General features: G+C 42.5%; 1 protein-coding gene across 10 annotated transcripts in view; it reads right to left on the minus strand.

Moving 5' to 3' along the window:
- LOC147030752 (uncharacterized) overlaps positions 1-22,500 on the minus strand; it is a 227,503-nt gene that overhangs the window by 37,296 nt on the left and 167,707 nt on the right. For all 10 annotated transcript variants that reach the window (XM_085875120.1, XM_085875123.1, XM_085875124.1 and 7 more), the window contains 4 exons: positions 22,058-22,164; positions 13,034-13,147; positions 12,797-12,866; positions 1,048-1,130 (listed from right to left, as the gene is read on the minus strand). In XM_085875120.1, the coding sequence (XP_085731246.1) occupies positions 1,048-1,130; positions 12,797-12,866; positions 13,034-13,147; positions 22,058-22,164 (374 nt within the window). The remainder of the gene's footprint in view (positions 1-1,047; positions 1,131-12,796; positions 12,867-13,033; positions 13,148-22,057; positions 22,165-22,500) is intronic.

The following is a 22,500-nucleotide window of genomic DNA, read 5'->3' on the forward strand; positions in this document are numbered from 1 at the left end:
TGTATTTACCCAGCTAGTTCAGCTATCAAGTTGAGAAGTCATGACACACAAACATGTTTCCTGTGAAATCGAGCTCAAAAAAAGATGTAGAAACAAGAAAATAACGAAAGCTCTATTCTCTCGATTTGTGGAACCATCTCCAATTGCATATGTTGGCTGGTGCTTCAGAAGTGTTGCCAATAGTCATCTCATACTGTTTACCATACCAACCACTACTGTTTTCTACTCTTGGTGACCCTTCCATCCCCCAACCTACCCTTTTCTTTCTGTCACTCATCCACATGTGTGCGATGAATTTTAGGTTATGATGAAAGGTTAACGCATGAAACGTCAGATTCACCTTGCTCCCCACAGCGGTTCGCATACTTCCATCAATGCCCTGTTGATTTCATCAGAAGTTATACTTGTTCGCCGACGCAGATCAACATTAGCCTTCACCGGCAAGACCAGCTCTTCATACCGTGATGTATTTCTCTCCATGTTCTGTTTTCATTCCCTGTCAGTCTGTGAACCTGCTGCCCTCTGTCATTTAGCTCCTCCATGAGCCTAGATATCTGTCTAGAAAAATAAGAAGAGAAAGAAAATAAAGACGAAATGATGAAAAAGATAAAAGTAGAAAATGAAAATTATGCATTTATCTGTTTAATGTTAGCCCTTCCCTCTCATTCGTATATGTACATGTACATGTGGATGTGGATGAACCACACACACAAGGACTTATTCAAATAGAAGCCTCAACCAAAATGAGTCATCAATGAAAAAATATATTTCCACAAAAAGAGAATACAGATAGATAGAGTAATACAAACACAAGAGTAAGAGTAAGAGTAAGAGTGAGGGAGAGAGTGAGGGAGAGAGTGAGGGAGAGAGTGAGGGAGAGAGTGAGGGAGAGAGTGAGGGAGAGAGTGAGGGAGAGAGTGAGGGAGAGAGTGAGGGAGAGAGTGAGGGAGAGAGAGAGAGAGAGAGATGTAGAGACAGAGAGAGAGAGACATGTACATGTATAAATAAACACGTGAAAAAAAAGACAAAAACTAAACATTTTCTTACCTTTTGCTCCTCGAAGAACAAATCCAAAGCCTTCACCAGTCTTTTTCTGCAGTACCACTGTGCGTTCTTCAATGTTGAACTCTCTTGGGGATCAGGGTCAAGTCAACATTCATAATAAATCACTTCATATAAAATATAATTCCAATTATTAAAATGTGTTTTACACACATAATTGTTAATGATGACTTGTGCAGTCAACAAAGTTCTGTATCAAATGCCACACAAATACTAGGGCATGAAATGGTTTGCACGAATGGTGCTGAAAAAAGTAACTTTGCTCCTTCAATGAGTATCAGACTTTGTATGTAGATTTTGGTTCTGGTTCCAGGTTCCTTCGCGACCAGACACGATATTCTCTGCTCCAAGAAACTCTCTTAAAAGCTGATAATTATGATAATTTCTTATGCAGCCTGTGGCTGCTGTTTTTATCATTGCTGGGAGTGTGGCTGTGCTGCTGACGCAGTCTCCCTTGTTTCCAGTAAGCTGGTACTCATTTTGCCAACCTCGGAAGGATGGCAGGCTGAGTCAACCCACCGAGTGTTATGTTAACGGGCACGACAGGAGCTCAAACTCAAGACCCTAAGATCTTAAGCCAGCCACCTTAACCGTGAATGTTACGCTTTTTAAAAAAAACAGGCTAAAGCTGTTTGATAATACCTGTTTGGGAATGGTCGCGTTCAATAGTCTTTGTTAATGTTACTTTGTTGCTGTAATGGATTTGCATGACTCGTCGAACACCTTCGCATGTGCATTTGTCTTTGTCCAGGCGACATGCATAATTCAGATCCGTTGTTGCATTTACACCCCAATATCTTTTCTTCTTAGTTCATTCCGTTACTCGTTTCCCTGCTGCCCCCACTGTCGGTGCACTGCCTTCTTCTCCTCTGTCGCCTCATTCTTCCCTGAGCCCTGACTTTGTAGAAAAAAAAAATAGTGAAGCCTCATTTTCACATTGGACTTCATTATCCATTTTGAAGTTTCTGTATTACAAAATTAAAACTTTAATAACACTATTATTAAAATAACATTGTGATCTAAAGATAAAAATAAGATGAAACCAAGATGTACACACTTAACACAAGATATTGAGATATTAACATGATAAGATGGACATTCCATTACATGAAGATATTGTGATATTAATACAGCACAAGACAAATGGATATTCCACCATATGTTAGCATAATATTGGATTAGAACCATGCTGGTTGTGTGTCGTTTGTTTGTGGTTTGTGCTGCTAACTTTCTTAGACATCTCCAGACTCTTCTCCTACCGAGTTTGGTATGAAAGTGTGGATTTAATCGTCATAATATCCTGCTTCCGAGACTCCTATTAGAGAGAAATTTGTCATCAAAACCACCAGTTATTGTTTGTCACGTGTCCGGCCAGAACCGAAATGCTGCTATCAATCTACAGTCCACTGATGATTGATAGGGACCCGTATCTTGGTCCATAAGTTGTTTGTATGTTGCCAATTTGGAGGATGCCAACAGCATGTTGATTATTATTTTGTATAATTATTTCACGTTAAAATGTACTCACAATGATGTCTGAAGCAACCTATGCTGACATTGTTAGCCAATTTTATTGCACTTGATGTACATGAAACGTGATTGGTACGGTTATATGTTTTGGTGTAGATTGTTGCATCATAAAGGCAACAACATTATAGATCGGGTTGCACAACATTCATCAAGCAGGTGAGAACATTCAGACAGGTGTTCATGGGTTAACAATGAATGAAAGTCATTTAATATATAATATACAGTATACCAGTGCAGCATTTAGACGATATTGTTATGATTGTGGAAATGGACCCTGGGGAGAGTGTCCTTGAACATATATTTCATTAGCATGTGTGCTTACTTTGGTCCCTGCCACTTGTACAAGGGATGGGAGGGAATGCATTGTGAGATTAGCATGTTTCATCCCCATTTATTACTATCCATTTTCAATCCTTTAAATCCCTCAATCCATCAGTCCGTCTTTCAGTCCATCGGTTGGTCTTTAAATCCATTGGTCCATACATCAATCCATCTTTCAATCGTTTAATCCCTATGTCTATCTATCTATCTATCACCAATCGCTCACCCTCTCACTTCTTAGCCACTATTGCCCAGGACTCTAACACCCTTCACCCTTTGCCCTCCGAATGCCGTAACCCCCACCGGAAACTCCCCACGCCTCGCTTAAACATCGATCTACCCATTCATCCATCAATCTCAAATCCCTCGTCCTTTCGCTTCCCAGCCTCTACTTCCTGCGCTCCTCTAAAAAAACCCTCCCTCTTCACCCAACATCCAAATCGTTCACCTTTTCACCTCCAAACTCTGAAACAAATCCTTTATCGTGTGGAGCGTAATTAATCCTCAAGTTCGAAATAATTCCCTTCCTTCCCTGCATTTTCCTCATTCAAATACAACTTACAAATCGATTCTCATGCTAAGATGTGCATAATCACGCTGAAATGAAGAGTACCACCACCAAAGATTCTTCACGAAAGAGGTGTGCCACTCAGTCCCTGCAGACTTTTCTGGAAGTCACTTGAAGTCTCGGCAAACCAGGAGCCAATGGAAACACACATGAACGAGCAGGAGGATGCGCAAAGTGCCGTGATCACGCCTCACCCTGCCTCCATAAAAGCCAGAGCGAACGAGCGGACTCACTCTTATTTGCCAAGCTCATCCTGTCACCTGCCTGTCTAAACCAGGAGAACCTTCAAGAGGGAGCTGGGCTGTTACAAGCCTGTTACGAGCTTGCACGTGTCTGCATAAGTCTGCACGAGTCCGAACAAACCTCTGCCATTTGCCCATCTGGACCACGAGGGCCGTGGCCGTTCCTGCCTGTGACTAAATATGTGCCCTATTGATTGTGATCTCCATATGTGCTGGAAGTTATTGCGATTGTAAATATGTGCTTCAGTCTCGGTAAACTGTGCTTTGAAACCTACCAGATTATCCTTTTCCTTCATTGGTCCAACATAAGTGTGTACATATAAGATAGACGCAGGGGTGTATCGGTGGAAAATAGCGCCTATGGTAAGCACTGAAATTGTGCCCCTGGCCAAACATCTGACACCCATCCAGATAACATGACCATAATATCAGCTCAAAAATACAACCTGAGCTCGTTAATCTTTTAATTAACAAATTATGGCACTACATGAAAATTACAACTTCACCTTCACTGATCCAAATTGGTCTATGATGTGCTCAAAGTCAGTTTTTTCAATTTCTTCTCTTTCTTCACTCAGTAGAGCAAGATCACACAGTCTGCCTTGACCCATGGAGGCTCTCAAATACGAAAGTATTCATTTTAAGTTGTTGAATGATCTCTCACAGCTGGCGATGGAAACTGCGATGGTTTGCATGATCTGAATAGCAATGCGAAGATCGGGGAAGACGCTCTCATCTCCAGACTGAACAATAAATTTGAGAAGCTCTTCAGGTCTTGATATTGCCATGTGTGGCCTGAATTTATAGCAACATTCTGCAATCCAAGATTTCTTCATATAGCTGCTGTCCATCAACATCAGAGCTGGACAATTCGCCCAAATTTTCACACTTCTTCTTTAGGTCATTACTGTTGGCACCGTAACACAGTCCCTCAACATCGAGAAGGAACCAAAACTTGGCGTCAGTGTCGTGCAAACGAGCGAACCTTTCGCCCATTTCTCTGTGAAGACAGTCGAGTGTTCCCTTCATGACTCTTTCCATTTCCTCCTTGGCTGTTAACCCAGCATCTCTCGAGTTCTCATGAGCCATTCATTTCTTTCGTCTCTGACATCTTTCAACTTCAATATGCCATTCTTGACAGAGACAAAGTCCTGCTCAGTGGTGCCCCCCCCTTTCAAGTGGTTCCCAGGGTATGTGCCATACCTGCCATACCTTAGGTATGCCACTGGATATACGGCATGATTGTAATGCACCGATTCGCTCCGCTGGTTTAGCCACATCCACCCCATGGTTCGCTCAGCCATAATAAGTGGACGGGTGGGTGTTGAAGGCACAGTGCCCCAGTTGAAGTGAATGGATCAATAAGTAAGGTAACACAACTAAAGGGCGTTAAGAACCTGCTCCATTTAATTTCCTCAACCGGCGTCCACGGTTGCTTAGCAACCCATCAGGCCATGGAGTTATCCGTGGCCTGGTGGCCTCAGGATCTGAAATCGAGCAGCGGATCCATGTGACCCCCTCATGCATCCCGGTGCACTCAAGCCGAACCCGTAAAAATATTATCACTATCCTGCAGAGTTATGAATCAGAGTATTTCTATTGGAGGCATTAAAAACATCGGAGTTTTTCTTAATTTGTTTGTTCGTCATTTATTTCCTACATATGGCAATTAAAGCGGTTTGTTTGTTTTTTAAACAAAATAATTGAAATAATTTTGAGCAATCCAAAATTATAAACTTTGGAATAATTTTGAGAATATCGATAGAATAGCTTTCTCATACCCACAAGATAGAAAACTCTTCAATCACCTAATGTAGAAAATAATTTCTTATATATGCAAATTGTGCAATATCAACTATGACTTCACTCACAAGGTGGACATTTTAGATTAATCACAACTTACCCCAAAAATAACAAAATTATGCCATTATCTGCATTCAATCAATCAAATGTATCATACTCTTGAGACTCAGTGCTACCAAAACAGTTCCTTGGCATATTTATCCTGGGTGATTTGCCCTTGCCTTCTAAGCAGTCAATCAGGACAGAAATTTGGAATTTGTTGAGGATGCTGGTGATAACTTGCCTACACTTGACAGAACATACCGTTGTATTTTTAACGTCCATTAATGACCAGTACTGGCTGATGGAACACCCGGTTTAATGCCCATCTGAGGGATTACACTCACATCGATTAATTGCCCTGCCAGCAAAATACCAGGGTAAAAGTGTACGATGGTCGAGATTTGATCCCAGGATAGACAGCTCAAGGTGAGTGTGCATATCTCTCTGTTCTCCTGTTGGCCCTTTATCTGCATTTGAGGAAATATTTGTTTTTTTTTTTAAATAGAAATGTTAGATGATGACCATGGTTTATTTTGGGATTTGCAATTTTAAGATAAGTGAAACATTCCTTTTTATTAGCACCTTTTTAGATTCCAAAGATGTTTTGGCAATCCTAATATTATGGCGGAGTCAAAATATAATTGAGTACCATTGGTCCTGTCGCTCACCTGGCTGACTGCCAAAAAAGTGGAATGATGGATGAATCAAAGCAAAAATAAGACCAGGTGTTAGAATACATATTTTAGGTCAGGTAGTATTGACATGATGTTCAAAGTAGTGCAACACCCTGCTGTCTATGAGCCTTAGTTTTCGAGATATTGCCCAATTCTGGTATGATGTCACTTCCTGTTGTGTCAAAATTAGCCCTTTTTGATAAGGTGCAACTCCAAGGTGTCTGTAATTCATATTTTTCGATATATTACCCACTTTCTGTATTAAGGTGGCAGCTATATTGTGTTTCGGATCAGCTTCTTTTAATCAAACATTCCCACAGGTAGTTGATCATATATTTTAGGTTTCACATTCATCAGTCAGGTGGTTTCAGAGAAGATGAATTTTAAAGGTTTTCTTTGGATCCATTATGGATGCCAGACCACGTGACCAATTACATCATTGTGATCAAATTATATTTCCGACATGTAGTCGATCACATATGCAAAGTTTCACATTGATCCGTTATGCAGTTTTAAAGAGGAAGATTTTTTTTTAAAGTTTTCTTATGATCCAATATAGCTGCCATACCACTTGACTGATGACGTCATTGTTAACAAACTCGATTTTCCTTGGGTATTTGATCACAAATTTAAAGTTTCCCAATGATCGGTTAAGCAGTTTGAGAGGAGAAGATTGTTAAAAGTTTTCCCGGGATCCAAAATGACGGACAAATTAGATCGAAATTCAAGAAATTTTGGAACATTTAAACCTTATGATGACCTACTTATAGATGGAGGGTAAGATGCCATGAACAAACTTGAGTTCTACGGCACCAAAGATAATTTTAGCCAAGTTTGGCTTTTTGTCACAATCCCATCAGCAGTTTTGGAGAAGAAGTTGCAAGTGCTTATGGACGGACGGATGTACGGATGGAAATAATTGTAACAGGTTTTTTTTTTGTTTTTTTTTTAGGTCAGCAAGTAATTTGAGGGTCTCACCACTCATTCTTATATCTATCTATCTATCTATCTCTCTCTTAAAAGAAGCACTGTCATGTCATATTTCATGAACTCATACAATTTCGTTTTTCAAAGCAGACGTCTATGATCTTGGTTATATTTTCATTGACGTTTTCGTATCAAAGGCTTATCCCTTGTACGATTGTGTATATTGTATGAAAGTGAAGGTTAGTCATGTTAACGCCACAATTGTGCGTTGAGAAAACGGTGTTGTTTCAAAGTTTAGCACAAAATAAATCTGTGAAAACGATGTCTCTTTTAAAATTGTTCATGTTGGAATTAACATCCTGGATTTCACATTTCCATGGCCCATGCTGTGCTATCCACCATCTAATAAATTCATATCTATCAGTTGGAAGATTTGTTGGTTTTGTTCTTTAAATTTGGAGAGAGGTTGTAAATAGGACAATATACCAATGTATGTGATTTATTCTAACTTGGGTAGTGTTGGTTTTTATTTATTTATTGATTTGCAAAGACATCTTAAAATCACAGAGGATACGAATGAATCGTATTGGTGTGGCACGTGTAGTGCATTTCATCAATTTGAATGTATTGATGTTGACCGAATGGTGATTAAGCTGGACGTGAGATTAAACCACACTGGTGTTTTTTGTTTACTTTTAATGATTTTAAATTTTAGAAGCCACTGTTATTACCTCTATAAATGTCAGCGAACATATGTGTAATTAAAGGGGTTTCTTGAGGCAATGATGGGGCGATGCAATGTGGGTGCAGTCCCTCAGAGGGACGTTAAAATGGGTGTCCTGTATGCTGGCATTAGTTGGTGAGCGCTAATAACCTTGCGGTGTCCTTCAGGAAGAGGAGACAAGTTATCAACAGCATCCTTAACAAATTACAAATTCCTGTCACCTTCAGTGAAACAGTCAGCTAGATTGTGAAATACTTTGGCCAAAAACGTTAAGACGAGAATAATTGGGGCCCTAAAAGTAGTAGTAGTAGTAGTAGTAGTAGTAGTAGCAGCAGCAGCAGCAGCAGCAGCAGTAGCTGTAGTAGTAGTAGTAGTAGTAGTAGTAGTAGTAGTAGTAGTAGTAGTAGTAGTAGTCTGAAGGTATAATGAGAAAAGGCTACAACCTGCGGTGATTTGACACTTTTTTTAGTCCCAAGAGGAATTTACATAATGGAGATAATTTGCATTGTTTGTTAAATTTCCATTCAGCTGCGCTGTTTTCAACCTGTTTTCGAAAATGATACCACACTCTCTTCCTTTCAATCTTAACCATCATCCTCTCCTCGTCAGCGCTTGAAATCATACTAAAATACGCAATTTGGTGTCTGTCAGTCTGTCTGTCTGTCTGTCTGTCTGACTGCGATACATTCGGCCATTACTTATCCAATCTCAACCAAACTTTTCAGGAGCACGAAGGATCACATGGCGGAGGATGCAGAAACTTCATTTGGCCCTCTCTCCAAGGGGATTTTTTGCCTTGGACAAACTCCACGTTAAGGTGTATAACTATCATGTCATGGCATTTCGTGAGGCACACCTACAGGAGGTAAAAATTAGTATAACCAAAAACTACAGGATTCAGTCAATTCAGTCCAACATGTGATTTACTTTATCGCTGCTGTTGTTTAACACAAAGCTAAAATAAATTTGTAGGAAACCTGATGTCCTTGAGGCATCCTATGCTTATCGTGTCCCCCCAAAGTGAAAAGCTAAGTGACCCGAACTGTCTTGACTTGCTGGGGTCCTATGTATGGCACCAGCTCAGCTGCAATTATCTTTAGTTAATAAAGGTGCTTAAATGAATCTTTACACATGAATGATGTATTCCATTGACTATCTGATTTTTCTTGCCATCAGATTATATGTGGACTGTATATACGAGTAGATTGTATATAATTTGCACATTGGAGCCTCATATTTAATTTGGCCTGGGCATGGCTTCAAGTATGACTCCCTCAAAGCCCAATTATGGCCTTTGTCCAACGCATAACCCCATTCCTCATGGTCACTAGCAGTGGTTAATACTCAGCTGAGGAAAATTTGGAGGAAATCGGACGTATAGTATACATGAATATTTACACATGGACAGTGTATCGGCTAAGCGTCATTGGTCTGCACACTTATCGGAAGTAAAATTATAATCACCACATATTAATCAATTACTTCTGATGATAATGGCATAATAATAATGATAATGGCATAATAATATAAACATTGCAACAAAACAAGAAAAAGAGCAATCAGAGATTGCAGACCCTCACCAGGACTTGTTTTGCATGGTGTTTGTGTCGTTTGTGTGGGGTGTGTACTGGTGTGTTACATAATTAACTTGACGGGTACTCGGTGAAGCGCATACCTCTGCCACGTAATGCCTGATCCATGAGAACATATCGGGCCCATTACATTTTTGAAATATCATGCGAAACAGTACTATATCGTTTTTGGCCCCATCTCTCAAATGGTGAAGCCTCACTTTTAAAATTAAATAATTCTCGTATCCAGATCCTAATTCGGATCATCACCAAAATCGAAACAATTCGTCCTTGTCACACACCCAACCTGTCCACCAAGTTTCATCCAAATCCGTGAATAACTTTTTGAGATATCGTGCGACATATCATTTTTGGCCCGATCTCTCTATGTTGAAGAATCACTTTTAAAATTGTAGAAGTCGGATCCGGATCTTCACCAAAATCTAATCAGTTTGTCCTTGTCACACACCGAACCTGTCCACAGAATTTCATCCGGATCCGTCCTCAACTCTTTGAGACATCCTTTGCACAGACAAACAAACAAACAAACAAGCCGGTAGGCGACATGGGTGGTCGTTATATAATTGCATACTCGTCATACAGTTTTTGACGGATCGGGCTGAAATTTTTTGACAAAGAGGTTGATTATCGTGCGCATAAAAGCGTGGAAGGCGATTTTTGATTTTCGAAAAAAAAATATATAAAAATATTTTTCGGATTTTTTCAAAAAATTCAAAGTCCTGTTGCTAGGCAACGGTGGCGTCCATAGCAACGGTGCTCAAAAGCATACAACTACATCCTGGTATGAACCTACCAGTCAAGTTTCATCAAAATCGGTTGACTCCTCTGGCCTCCAGAGCTGTCCATTACATACAGACAGACAGACAGACAGACAGAAAACCTGAGAATAACAGTAATCTAGCGACCACCCAACAAGAAGAAGACGTCGTGCAGAGCACGATACTTGTAAAATCCACAAAACAAATTTAACCTAAAATATTATTTGTGGTTGAATTCAATGACCAAATATGCAACTTTTCAAATTTCAAGTGAATCAGATGAAAATTGACAATTTTAGAAATTCGGCCTATGTTGACCTTTGGCCGATGTGCACCTCCAAAACAATTGGTGGTTGAATTCAGTGACCTGAAACATAAATCCTCATCAAATTTCAAGTCAATTGGATGAAAATTGAGGATTTTAGAAATACCACCTTAGTTGTTGACCTTGGGACTATGTTGACCTTTTGGACCTTATAAACCTTTTGGACCATGTTGACCTCAAAAATAATTGGCTGGTTGAATTAATTGATCTGAAATATAACTTCTCAAATTTCAAGTCAATCGGATGAAAATTGAGGAATTTAGAAATACCACCTGAGTTGTTGACCATTGGCCTATGTTGAACTTTTGGTCTATGAGTGCCAGCTTGCTGGTATCCTGTGTTGGAGCGGTGACCCGTCCAGGATTGTGCCCAATAGCCAAGGACACTGCTTAGGCAGCCCCAACGCTCTGCACAGAGTATGGTCCCAATGGATGGATGGATAGGTACCTGGATGCATTGGAGATAGCGGAGTATGAGGATATTGGCTTTTTCGGATGGATGACGATACTGGGGTTGGTGTAGTGTAAGCATGATGGGCCGAAAGGCCTCCTCCTACGCCAAAGTTTCTTGTGCATCAAATTGTTAGATTACATTTGTTAATTGTTTCAGAACATTTGTGGAAAAAATCTGCGAAGCACTGATTGGAGATAATCAGAAATTATTGCAGTAATTATAAACACTTCAGCTGACTGTGGAAGACAGTGTTTTGAATCTGCTTTCAGTGGCGACTGTATTGAATATGACAAATCCTGCAGCGCTGACAACAAAGCACCTCGCCTCCTTTCAAGACATTCTCGAGGGTAAATGAACCAGTGATGACTCTAATGGATAATGGGATTTACAGAAATTACATGCAAGAACATATCGAAACACTGCAAAACCCACTAAACAGCTGTAAACGTGACAGTAGTATGTTGAAGCCAATCCGTGCCAACAAGGGTCCATGATGATTGACTGCCACATCATCGTGAGCTGGAGGCACAATTGGAACAGCTTAGGTCAACGATCAGATGCAATGGAGATGATAAAACTGAGTATGAGCAGAGTTCATAGGTCAGACACCATTGCTCAGGACTGTGCGCAAAATGTTTTTGTGAAACGTCAGATACAATGTGCAATCCCCTTCTGCATCCACCCCGAGTATCAGGTCACGACCTTTGAAAACGATATATTTTCTACAACCTCCTGAAGCTCTTGTGGGAGTTTTTACATGCATGACGGTACATGAAAGATAAATACGTGAGAAAAGGGACATCATCACAGTATATAGGATTTGAACCTGGATTTGCAGCGTCATGACACCAAAGTGATGAAAAACTTTTGATAAGACAGGATTGAGGTCGTCATTCAATGTTCTGTTACATGTAACTTATTTCTAACCTTCTCGGACATGTGACGTTTCCAGGAATCTCAAGAACATCAAAAATAAGTGCCTTAAGTGAGGCCCACATCGCGAGCTTTAAGTAACAGTAGTTCCACGGCTCAGTGATTTCCCGACGTGGTCCTGGAACTCCGTTGCCACATGGTTGTTTCGAGTTGGAAAGCTGTCTGTTTCCTTTTAAGCCACTTTCCCCAGCTAGTTTCGTTCCACTACCTCCTGTTGTTTTGATCTCTTCGGCGCCATCATTGACAAAGTAAAGGAAGAGGCGTAAAGAACAATAAGAGGCCTCCGTGCCTTCAAAAAGAGGCTTCATTTTATCGAACCAGAATCTACGTTGTGGTGCAATGGTAAAAGGAAGTGACTCGTGGTGGAAACGGTTGGCAGGCTGACCTTGAGGTGTGCCACTCACCTCTTAGCCGTCTAACCTGGCCGGTTTGAATATTGGCCAAGCAACGAGCTATCATCCTTGTGTCTCACAATTTCGGCGAGGCATCATTCATTGTGTGTGCCATCCCTTGGATAGATGTTAGACTGGGCGTCCAGTCTGCTGGCATTAATTGGTGGACGTTAAAGGTCACATGGTGTCCGTCGCAAATAATGGGCATTGGGGTTTTTTTTGAAAGATCACACACAAAAAAAACCTCAGCTTTTAACTCCATTAATCTGACACATGACAATCACAGTTATGGAGCACAAAGTTAGTGGTGTTGCATGGCTCAAGCAAGGTACCTGATACGTCCGGAGAAATATGATGCAACCAGAAAGCCAAATTCATCACTTAATCGCAGTCACAAACAGGCATCTATTTTTATTCTCCCTTGTTTGCTTACCCCCAAATCACGCTTACCCGGTGGTTATAACATTGGAGGAGCTGACTGTGTAGTGTCGAAATAACTTTTGTGAACGTTCGGGTGGCACTGTGGAGGACAGGGACATGAACAACTCCATGACAACAATGTTCATCATGCAATTCACAGCATACAATGTGTCGGAAATTCAAGAATGAGCCATTACGTTCTCTGTGCTTAGCAAGTTCACACAATATGGTGAAAAGTAAATATGACGGATGCACGCACACACACACCTCGCGTTTGGTCGGATGATCGTAGTTGCACCTCTTCAACACAATCAGCTGGAAACCAGCCGGTCCAACTGCCAACCCTTCCTTCCAGGAAACCACCTTCACCTACACTCAGCACTGACAACAGTTTAAAAAAAAAAAATGATTCCAATCCAGCTATAAACTGTCATCCTGCTTTTTCATAGGCAGGGCGATGTTTCGATGAGTGCGCCATCATTCAGATGGATGTTAAACGGGCGTCCCTTCTGCCAGCATTAGTCGGTGGACGTCAAAGATCCCACAGTGTGTTTTTTGCGAAGAGAAGGCGAGCTGTCGCCATCACCAAGAACAAATTACAAATTCCTGCTCCAACCTACTTCGCCGAACATCAGTCCGGGCAAGCCAGTTCGTGAACGACTTGGGCCATAAACTTTCCCCTGCAAACCCCGTGAGAGGTGGAAATAATTATGACCGTGAAAGAACAACAAAACATTGAACTGCCATCCACAATGATGATACTGAATGCAACACAAAAAGGTTGATTCATCGAAAAACCCCCAGGTTAATAACACGAGAAATGAGGAAATGACAGAAATAAAGAGAGTCATATTTAATTATCACAGTGGAACTGTTATCTAGCACTTTGTGGCAAAATACCTTTGCAAGAAAAATCAGAGCCTACCCACTAGTAGTACTGGAAGCACAATTTAAACTCAAATTATACGTAGGTGGGTGTTACATCAGCCCCACAAAGGTTCATTATCTTGAGCAGTATATTATGTACCACTGATTACAGATCCTGAAATTTCTATGCAAAAGCTGTTGTTCAAAACGTCACAGTTACTGCAGCGAAGTTGTGCAAACATGTGGTTTGGTGGAACTCAAATCGTGCAGCTGTTTGTTTTCAGCAAAAGTTTGTTTTCTTACACTAAAATGTCTGTTTTTATACAAAGTCGAGACTCAAGGAGGAGCTGGAACAGAGAACGGATCATCAGGACGGAGCAGAACAAAAGGAACAATACGAAGAGAGGGAGGAACACACCAACAGTTGGGGGTGAGCGACAAAATAGAGGTTGACTTGGACAGAGAAGGGATGTGGGGAAGAATGGAGGCTGGGGGAGGATGCACAGGGTGGACAAGATGGATGAAGAAGTAAACTCTCAGGAAGGAAAAAAAAAAAAATGGAAACTTGGGAGGATTAATGGGGGAAGTAAAGATCGTGGTTTTTGAATGGGCGATGATCTGAGATGGTGGTGAAGAACTGTCTTGAAGACCTGGAGGGAGGAATGGAATTGAAGAGAATGTGGAAGTTGATTCCATAGGTGCGTAAAAAGAGGAACAAATGAGTGGAGGTGAGCAGCGATTCTGGCTTTCGGTAGCATCACCAGAAGGGGGTTGATGGTAGATGGTGTGTGTGCCCAGCAGAAACCTTGGAGGTGGGGAGGGGGTCAAAGCATTCAAAGAGCAGAGGTTGCAAGACCAGAAAGGAGGCAGTAGAAGGCAGAGAGACCACCGACCTATCTGCAATGCCAATGTAATAGGCCAATCGACCCAGCTTCATCGCAGTAGATTAGAATCATTTAAAGACCTTGGTTTCTACTGTTATAACATTGAATTTGCTCACAAATGCTCGAGAAACCTCACCGTGGTTGTTGGTTGGAGAGGTTCCAATGACCTCCCTTGAGGTCTCCAAGTGTAGTTAATGAAACAAAAGTAGGTTCACATTTTGCTGACGTCACAGAATTGTTGCAAGTTTTATTAATACCCCCAGCAATAATTAAACCCGTTTCCTGAAACAAAGGTGGAAGAATTGATTTGGTCAATTGAAATGATTATGTTTCTACAAGTTGTATTTTATGCCTTGAAAGTGCATCTGCAATCGACTCTCACCAGTGCCATGACCATGACCAGCCAATCAGTATCGAGCAATTGGAATAGGGCCCCACATCAACCCTTCTCACCAATTCAAATATCACCAATCCAAAGTTCAGAGCCATTGCTTCTCCTGCACAGCAATCTATTGACTCAGTTGTATTGAACACTGCATCGTTTATCTGCGCATCAATCAACACGCGCATCCATTAGCTTATGCCGCTTAACCATACGTACATCGATTGACCTCCGCTCAGAGTTTCCAAGAACTCTCGACCACGACGACGATGACGACGACGATATGAACAATAAAAAAGAAGTGTTTACCTGCAAAAATTATGCTGATGGACTTGAGATAGATAGAGATCAAAGCCCTATGGAGCCATGGCATGTCAATCCATGATTGAGGCAATGCGTTGACATTTTCAAACGGGAAACACCACAAATGGAACCATGGACTAAACTTACTTCCAAACGATTGACCTGTATTCACCTGAATGCATCCTACAGTCATCCTTTTATTACCTCCACCACGAAGGTGGACAGAGGTTATGTTTTCACCACGGTCTGTCTGTCTGTCTGTCTGTCTGTCTGTCTGTGCGCAGGATATCTCAAGGTTACTGCAAGATGATGTTCCCGCAAGAAAAAGCGCAGTGTTGCCTGGTTTATAGAGACCAAATCAGCTACACAAGTGCAACGAAGCTTCAGGATGATCTATGGAAAGAAGCTACCATGGAGAAAAATGATTTGCGAGGGGCACAAGAAAGTTTATGGGGACGAGTAGCATTCTGCAGAGAAAGGGTGCAGGCCGGCCAAGCACAAGTGCCGAGGGTGTTGAACGTGTTCGGAGTTGGTCGAGCGCAGTCCCAATAATTCCATTGTGATTGCCACCAGGGAGCTGCGTCTACCTCGCTCGACAGTACAAAAGGTGCTGCACATGTGATTGCACACATAGAAGGTTCAGTTGGTGCAGGCGCTCAAATCAGATGATTGCACGCGACAAATGGCATTTGCAGTAGACATTTTGGAACACTTCAACAAAGACGACAGATTTCTACAACTTTTATTCTTTTCAGACGAATCGACTTTCCACATTTCAGGGAAGGTCAACAAACATCAGTGTTTGGAGCTCTCAGCCTAGCAGTGAGGTCTGAGAACTTAAATGTGACAAAGGTCAATGTGTGGGTAACCGAATGCATAACCAAGTCATTGGGCCATTATTTGTTGAAGCCACTATCAAGTCCGACAATTCCCTGGATATGTCGGAGTATGTTGTACTTCCGCAATTAGCAGTCATGCAACCAGAGTTCATTTACCAACAGAACGGAGCTCCCCAACGATGGAGTCTGATAGTGCATGATTTCCTCAATAAACACTTCGATGAACAATGGATTGGGCATGACGGTCAGATTCTGTGGCCACCACGTTCGTCAGGCACAACCACTCTGCATTTTGTAGATGAGGCTATGTGAAGGACATGGTGCATTGAACGAGGGTTACTGATATTGTGTATCTGAGGAAGAGGATTACGGCTGCAATTGAGACTCTCAATGCAGGAATGCTGAGCCGAACCTTGAAGGAGATCGAATTTCACCTTAACGCGTCATGTGGGGCAAGGGGCAGGACTTCACAGTCCTGGTCGGAGATGTGTTGATCACTTTACTGGCACTTCCCACTCACATAACCACATTGAGCCTGGCGACCAATGCCCAATCAAGACAGGTTTTTTTTTTGTATACCTTGGTGGAGGCTCGTATGAGAGCTAACACACAACTCACAGCAAGGAGGCATGAGACAAGAGGGGCGGGAGTGGAAGGGACAAAACATTGGGGAACAGACACAGGTGAACTGTGGAAGGGAGAGGGATGGGGATGGGACGGGGAACATGGCGAGGGGAAGATGGACATTAAAGGGACTTTCAGGAAGGAAAGCAGGAGAATTGAAGGAAGTGGGCTTGGGTGGATTATCGGGGGTAGAAAAGATCGAGGATTTGGATGGGGGAAGATAAGAGGTGGTGGTGAACAGCTGTTTTGAAAGCCTGGAGGGAAGAATGGGAAAGAATAGACTGAGGAAGTTTATTCCAAAGGCGGGAAAAAGAGGAATGAAAGAGTGAAGATGAGCAGTGATTCGTGATTTTGGTAGTTTTACCAGAAGGGGGTTGTTGGCGGACCTTGAGCGCCCTGTGGAAATGTGGTTGGGACAAATCGCAGAGAGAGCAGGGGGGGCAAGGCTGGAGAGGAGTCGGTAGAAGACAGAAAGACCACCGACCAACCTGCGGTGATTGAGTGAGAGGCCCAAAGACTCAGCTTCATTGCGGGAGATGCCAATGATCTTAAAAGCCCTGGTTTCGACAGCGTGAAGTCGAGAAAGGTGGGAGGCAGGAGCACCAGCCCAGAGGGGAGAGCAGTACTCCATCAGGCTACGGACAAAAGCTTTGTAAGTGGTCAGGAGCTCAAGAGGGCCGAGGAAGGACTTTGCACGACGGAGGATTCCCAGTCGGCGACTGGCTTTGAGGCAAGGTTGGAAATGTGACTTTCCCAGGAAAGGTCATGGCAGATAGTGAGACCCAGAAGCTTGAAAGAAAAGACTTCTTCCAGAGGATTGTTGAGAAAGTGGATGGGGGGTTTTGTAAACGGTCCTTTCGAAGAGACATAGTGAGAGTGTGAGATTTGTCTGGATTGAAAGACATGTTCCACGTGTTGGACCAGTTTGTGATTTTATCCAGATCTGCAGTGAGCGAAGAAGCTGCTGCTTGCCGGTCTGAGGGATGACAGATGGTACGGCAGAGGGTGGAGTCATCGGCAAAGAGAAATAGAGGATTTTCCAGAGAGTCCGAGAGATCATTGATGAAAACCAGAAAAAGAACAGGGCCTAGAACGCTACCTTGAGGAACTCCAGCCTGCACAGGAAGAGGGGATGAAAGAACTCCATTTAGGGCCACACGTTGACTGCGACAGGAGAGGAAGTCTGCGAGCCATGAGTGGAGATGGCCTTGAATACCATGGGAAGAGAGTTTGGTGAGTAGGGCAGGGTGCCAGACTGTGTCAAAAGCACGTGATATGTCCAGGAATACGGCTCGGATTTCCTGTCTGGCATTGAGGACCTCCATCCATTGATGGGAGAGCAGTAGCAGCATATCTAGGGTAGAGTGACCTGGTCTGAAACCAAATTGATGATTGGAAATCAAGCCATTGGAGAAGAGGAAGGATTTCATGTCTGAAGCGATGATGGATTCCATAACCTTGCTGATGATTGGGAGAAGGCTGATTGGTCTATAGTTACAGGGATCTGTTTTTGCACCTTTTTTATGCAGGGCAGTGATGTTAGCAGATTTCCAAGCAGATGGCAGATGACCTTGGGCAAATGAGAGGGTGAATAGAACAGAGAGAGGGTGAGCAAGAGCTGAAGAGCAGGCTTTGAGGACATGTGGGCTGATGCCGTCTGGACCGGTTGCAGAATCTGACTCGAGGTTTGAAAGCAAGCTCTCCACCTTGTCAGGAGAAAAGGATACAGAGTCCAGGGACAGTTGAGTGCGACTGGGTAAAGTGGGTAGAGATAGTGATGGGTTTGGGACACAAGATTTAGCTGCAAACACCGAGTTTAGACATTCAGCTTTATCACGTGTGGAATCAGCAGTGCGGCCATTTGAGGTAAGGGAGGGATGGAGGGGGAACACACACCAGAAACAGATTTGATTAAACGCCACCAGGATTTTGAGGAGGGAGAGAGGTTTGAGAGTTCAGACTTGAGATGAGAAAGATGTTGTTTTCTGGCTCTCCTGAGGGTAGCTACACACTTGTTCTGAGCTTTGTGGAAAGAACTGAGATTGCCCTCAGTTGGGTTTGCTTTCCATGAGGCAAAGGCAAGTTGTTTCAGGACAACTGCCTCGCCACAAGCTTCAGTAAACCAAGGGCGGGAGGAAGGGTGTTGCACTAATTGACCTTTCATTGGCATATGATACGGTATGGCAACATGGTCTTCTGCTGAAAGCTGCCAGACTTTTCCAGTGCCAAGCCACAACGCATATCCTTTCTTCTATGCTTAGCAATCAAAGACATAGGGTTGATGCCAGAGACCAAACAAGCTCCATAAGGACTCTGAATGATGGGCTTCCTCAAAGGTCTGTTTTAGCTCCTCACCTCTTAAACATATTTGTGAGTGACATGCCTTGTACCACCTCCAGAAAGTTTGCCGACACAGATGATCTTGCCCTTGCTACCCAATTTGCTATCAACATCGAAAGTCTCAGCAGTACCCTGTCCCAGTACCTAAAGGTAATGGAGCAATACTTCATCTACTGGCACCTCTGCAAAACCCAACTAAGACTCCAGTTACCGCTTTCCATCTCAGCAACTGACTGGTTCACAGCAAACTCCAGGTTTTCTTTTACAGCAAGCCCATCAAGAACGAACCTTTCCCCAAGTATGTTGGAGTCACTCTTGATTGCAGCCTCACATGCCGCAAACACCAAAAACGGACCACAGCAAAGATCAAGACATGGGTAAACATCATCGGGAAACTTGCAGGCACAAGCTGGGGATCAAGTGCATGCGCTATTTGTACTACAAGCCTTGCTCTTGTGTACAACACATAGGAATACTGTTCTCCTGTTTGGGCAGAGAGCTGCCGCACAAAACACTTGGACACTGTCCTGAAAACACTGATGCAGATAATCAGTTGTGCACTGAAATCAACACCTGTGCAGTGGCTCCAAGTCTTGTCTAACATCCCCTGTGATGTGTGCCAGTGGCAAGAATGCTGAGAGAGTTTGACTGCATCAAAGTCAATCCAGAGCATCCAATCTATGAAGACATGCAGAATCTAACAGATATGCGACTCATGCCATGCGAGCCTTTCTGAGGCAATGCAAATGTTTAGGTTGATGCAGGATTTAACACAAAGGACAAGTGGTGCAATCTCCGGACAAACAACATTGCAAACAAAGAACTCGTGAGTGATCCGACAGAAGATTCTCTAGGTTTCAACCTCCCCCGGAAACAGTGGTCTGCGCTCAACTGCGGGATCCATTATCTCCATGCAAAGACATCACACCACCTCCACAAATGGAATTTCAAAGACAGCCCAGCAAGTGACTGTGGTCACCCAGATCAGACGATTCGTTACATTGTGATGACGTTGGAAATTTAATGAAGGATTTAGGACGATCCACCTAATAACACCAGACAGTGCTGTGACTTGGCTGTCCAACTCACACTTCGATCTGTAAGATGCAATTTGTCAAACACAATCAAATAAATAAATGAAGATAAATGATGTTCTTGACAAATACACTAAAACAGAAATTTTCCTTCATTATTTTTGTATCCACTTCTTTTTTATGAATAACTTGAATACTTTCCCTCTGATTTTCTTGATGTGGGTTTCATGGATTGACTAGATTGGGACACATTTTGTCGGAGGTCAATCTACACTGTATTCCTAAATGTAAAAACGTCAAGGTCATATGGTGGTCCAAGCAAAATATGGCCATCATCGCATCGTGGGCCGAAGGTAAGTCGCGGATGATCGCCAAGATTAAGCCTCGGGGGAGGCTTACCCTCGGCGATCACTTTGTGATCTCAAATATCTAATTGCAAACTGCAGGTATATGGAATATGTTCAAAGCAATAAAGCAAATCTGGGTCAATACACAGTTTTCATCAAGTTGAAGGCTTGAGCACCATTTCGCTCTCTTCCTTTCAGCAGCCACTCATCTGTGTCAGAGTGGCGACCCATCCAGGATTGTGCGCATTAGCCAAGGAAACTGCTGAGGCAGCACCAACGCTCTGCACAGAGTATAGTCCCGATGGATAGATGGATGGATGGCCACTCATGTTCAAATCCATCCATCCATCGGGACCATACTCTGTGCAGAGCGTTGGTGCTACCTCAGCAGTCTCCTTGGCTATTGGGCACAATCCTGGACGGGTCGCCATTCCGACACAGGATACCAACATGCTGTCACTCATTTTGCTGACCTCAGAAGGATGATATGCAGAATCAACCCCACCTGGTTTTAATTCAACAGCTGAGCAGGATATGAACTCGGGACCCTAGGACCCCAAGCCCACCAATCCAGCCATTAAGCCAACACCAGGCATGTTCCAATGCACGAGTTCCACTAAGAGATAGGCAAGTATGTGAATTATAATTTCATTGTTTTTAGACAATGTTAAGTGTCATTGTGTTTCGCGTTTTGCCATAGTCTGCATGTGTACGTCCGGTGTGCTTGGAAAGCAAATATTTTTTTTTAATGTATGCAGTGCTGTAATGTTCAAACAAAAAATACATGGCTGGCTGCCCTGTGTTCAAAAAGGATGAAATAAATGGCCATAAATTGTTACGGATTTTGTATCACAAGAAGAATACAAGCTGCTGCACTTCGTATGCCAAACCAAGGAGAAAACCAAAAAAAGTTATCGCCATTATAAATGATCTCCAGATCGTGTCTGTTCAAATTGGCGAGAGTTGACAGCACCAACACTTTTTCTTCCTGAAACACAAAGGCATCACTTCCTCGCAAATATTACCCTGGTACTCCGCACTATTTTCGAGTTTGTCAGTAACACTCGCGTTGCCTTCGCTGTCGTCAAGTTATTTCATTCAAAAAAAAAGAAAAGAAAAGGTCTCCTGTGACCTGAACTTTCATTCATGCATTCCTTGCGTGCGGCGTTTCCACAATCTGCAAATTTTCATTCCTCCTGATAAGACAGCAATTTGAGTTTATTTCTATGCTCCGTCATTAAGGCATCCACGGTGTTGTATTTTCATCCAATTTGACTGATCATTCAACAGAAAATTTATTTGGTCTTGGTACAGTCAAATATCTAGTCTCGGGAAGGATGCTTTGGAACATATTTTTGTCGGACACAAGGGGGGGGGGATGCAAACAGTACAGCCGACTTGATTTTCCTCTTGAAAGATTGCTCGTGTATTCTACGAACATTCAGTCTCACTTGAGTAACACGGTATGAGACCAGAAGTTTGGAATCAGATACGAATCCAACAGGAGGTTGAACAACAGGATTTTGACCCCCCCCCCCCAAGAAGTAGGCTCACCACTCCGACACAGGATTGCCTTAACTACTTCAATGAGAATTGGGTTCGAGTAAAGCAAAATAATATAAATATATAAAACAAAGCAATGGTGAAGGTGAAGCTAAAGTGAGAACTCACCTTCAACTTGCTGCCCTGGTTCCAGCAATATGTCACCTTCTGCAGTTGGGTGATGTGGTTGCACAACCACAAAAGTGCGGTTGGGCAATGCACGATACAAGACTCTTCTAAATTGGAAGGTCAATATGGCAGGGGGGTGGAGGTGAGGCAAGAAAGACAGAGCATTTATAACAAAGAAAAACAACTTTTGGGATACCATTTTGTATGAAGAGTTCCCATTGCATTTTAATTTGTTATTCCTTAATATTATTTTGCAATTAAAAAAAAACAAAGATTCTGCAGTGCAAACTGGTTTCTTTCACTCCTGCATAACAATCTTCAAAAAGTCTGTTCTTTTTCCAGAAAAAAACAAACAAACAAGTATAGCACGAACAGTACCCAAAAACTTAGGTATCGTCTTCCCACAGAACGCTTTTGGAAAAGAAGGGTTGTAAACTTAATGC

Source organism: Eptatretus burgeri, chromosome 3 (assembly GCF_056783735.1).
Source record: "Eptatretus burgeri isolate ZD-2024b chromosome 3, Ebu_testis_v1, whole genome shotgun sequence".
Classification (NCBI taxonomy): domain Eukaryota; kingdom Metazoa; phylum Chordata; class Myxini; order Myxiniformes; family Myxinidae; genus Eptatretus; species Eptatretus burgeri.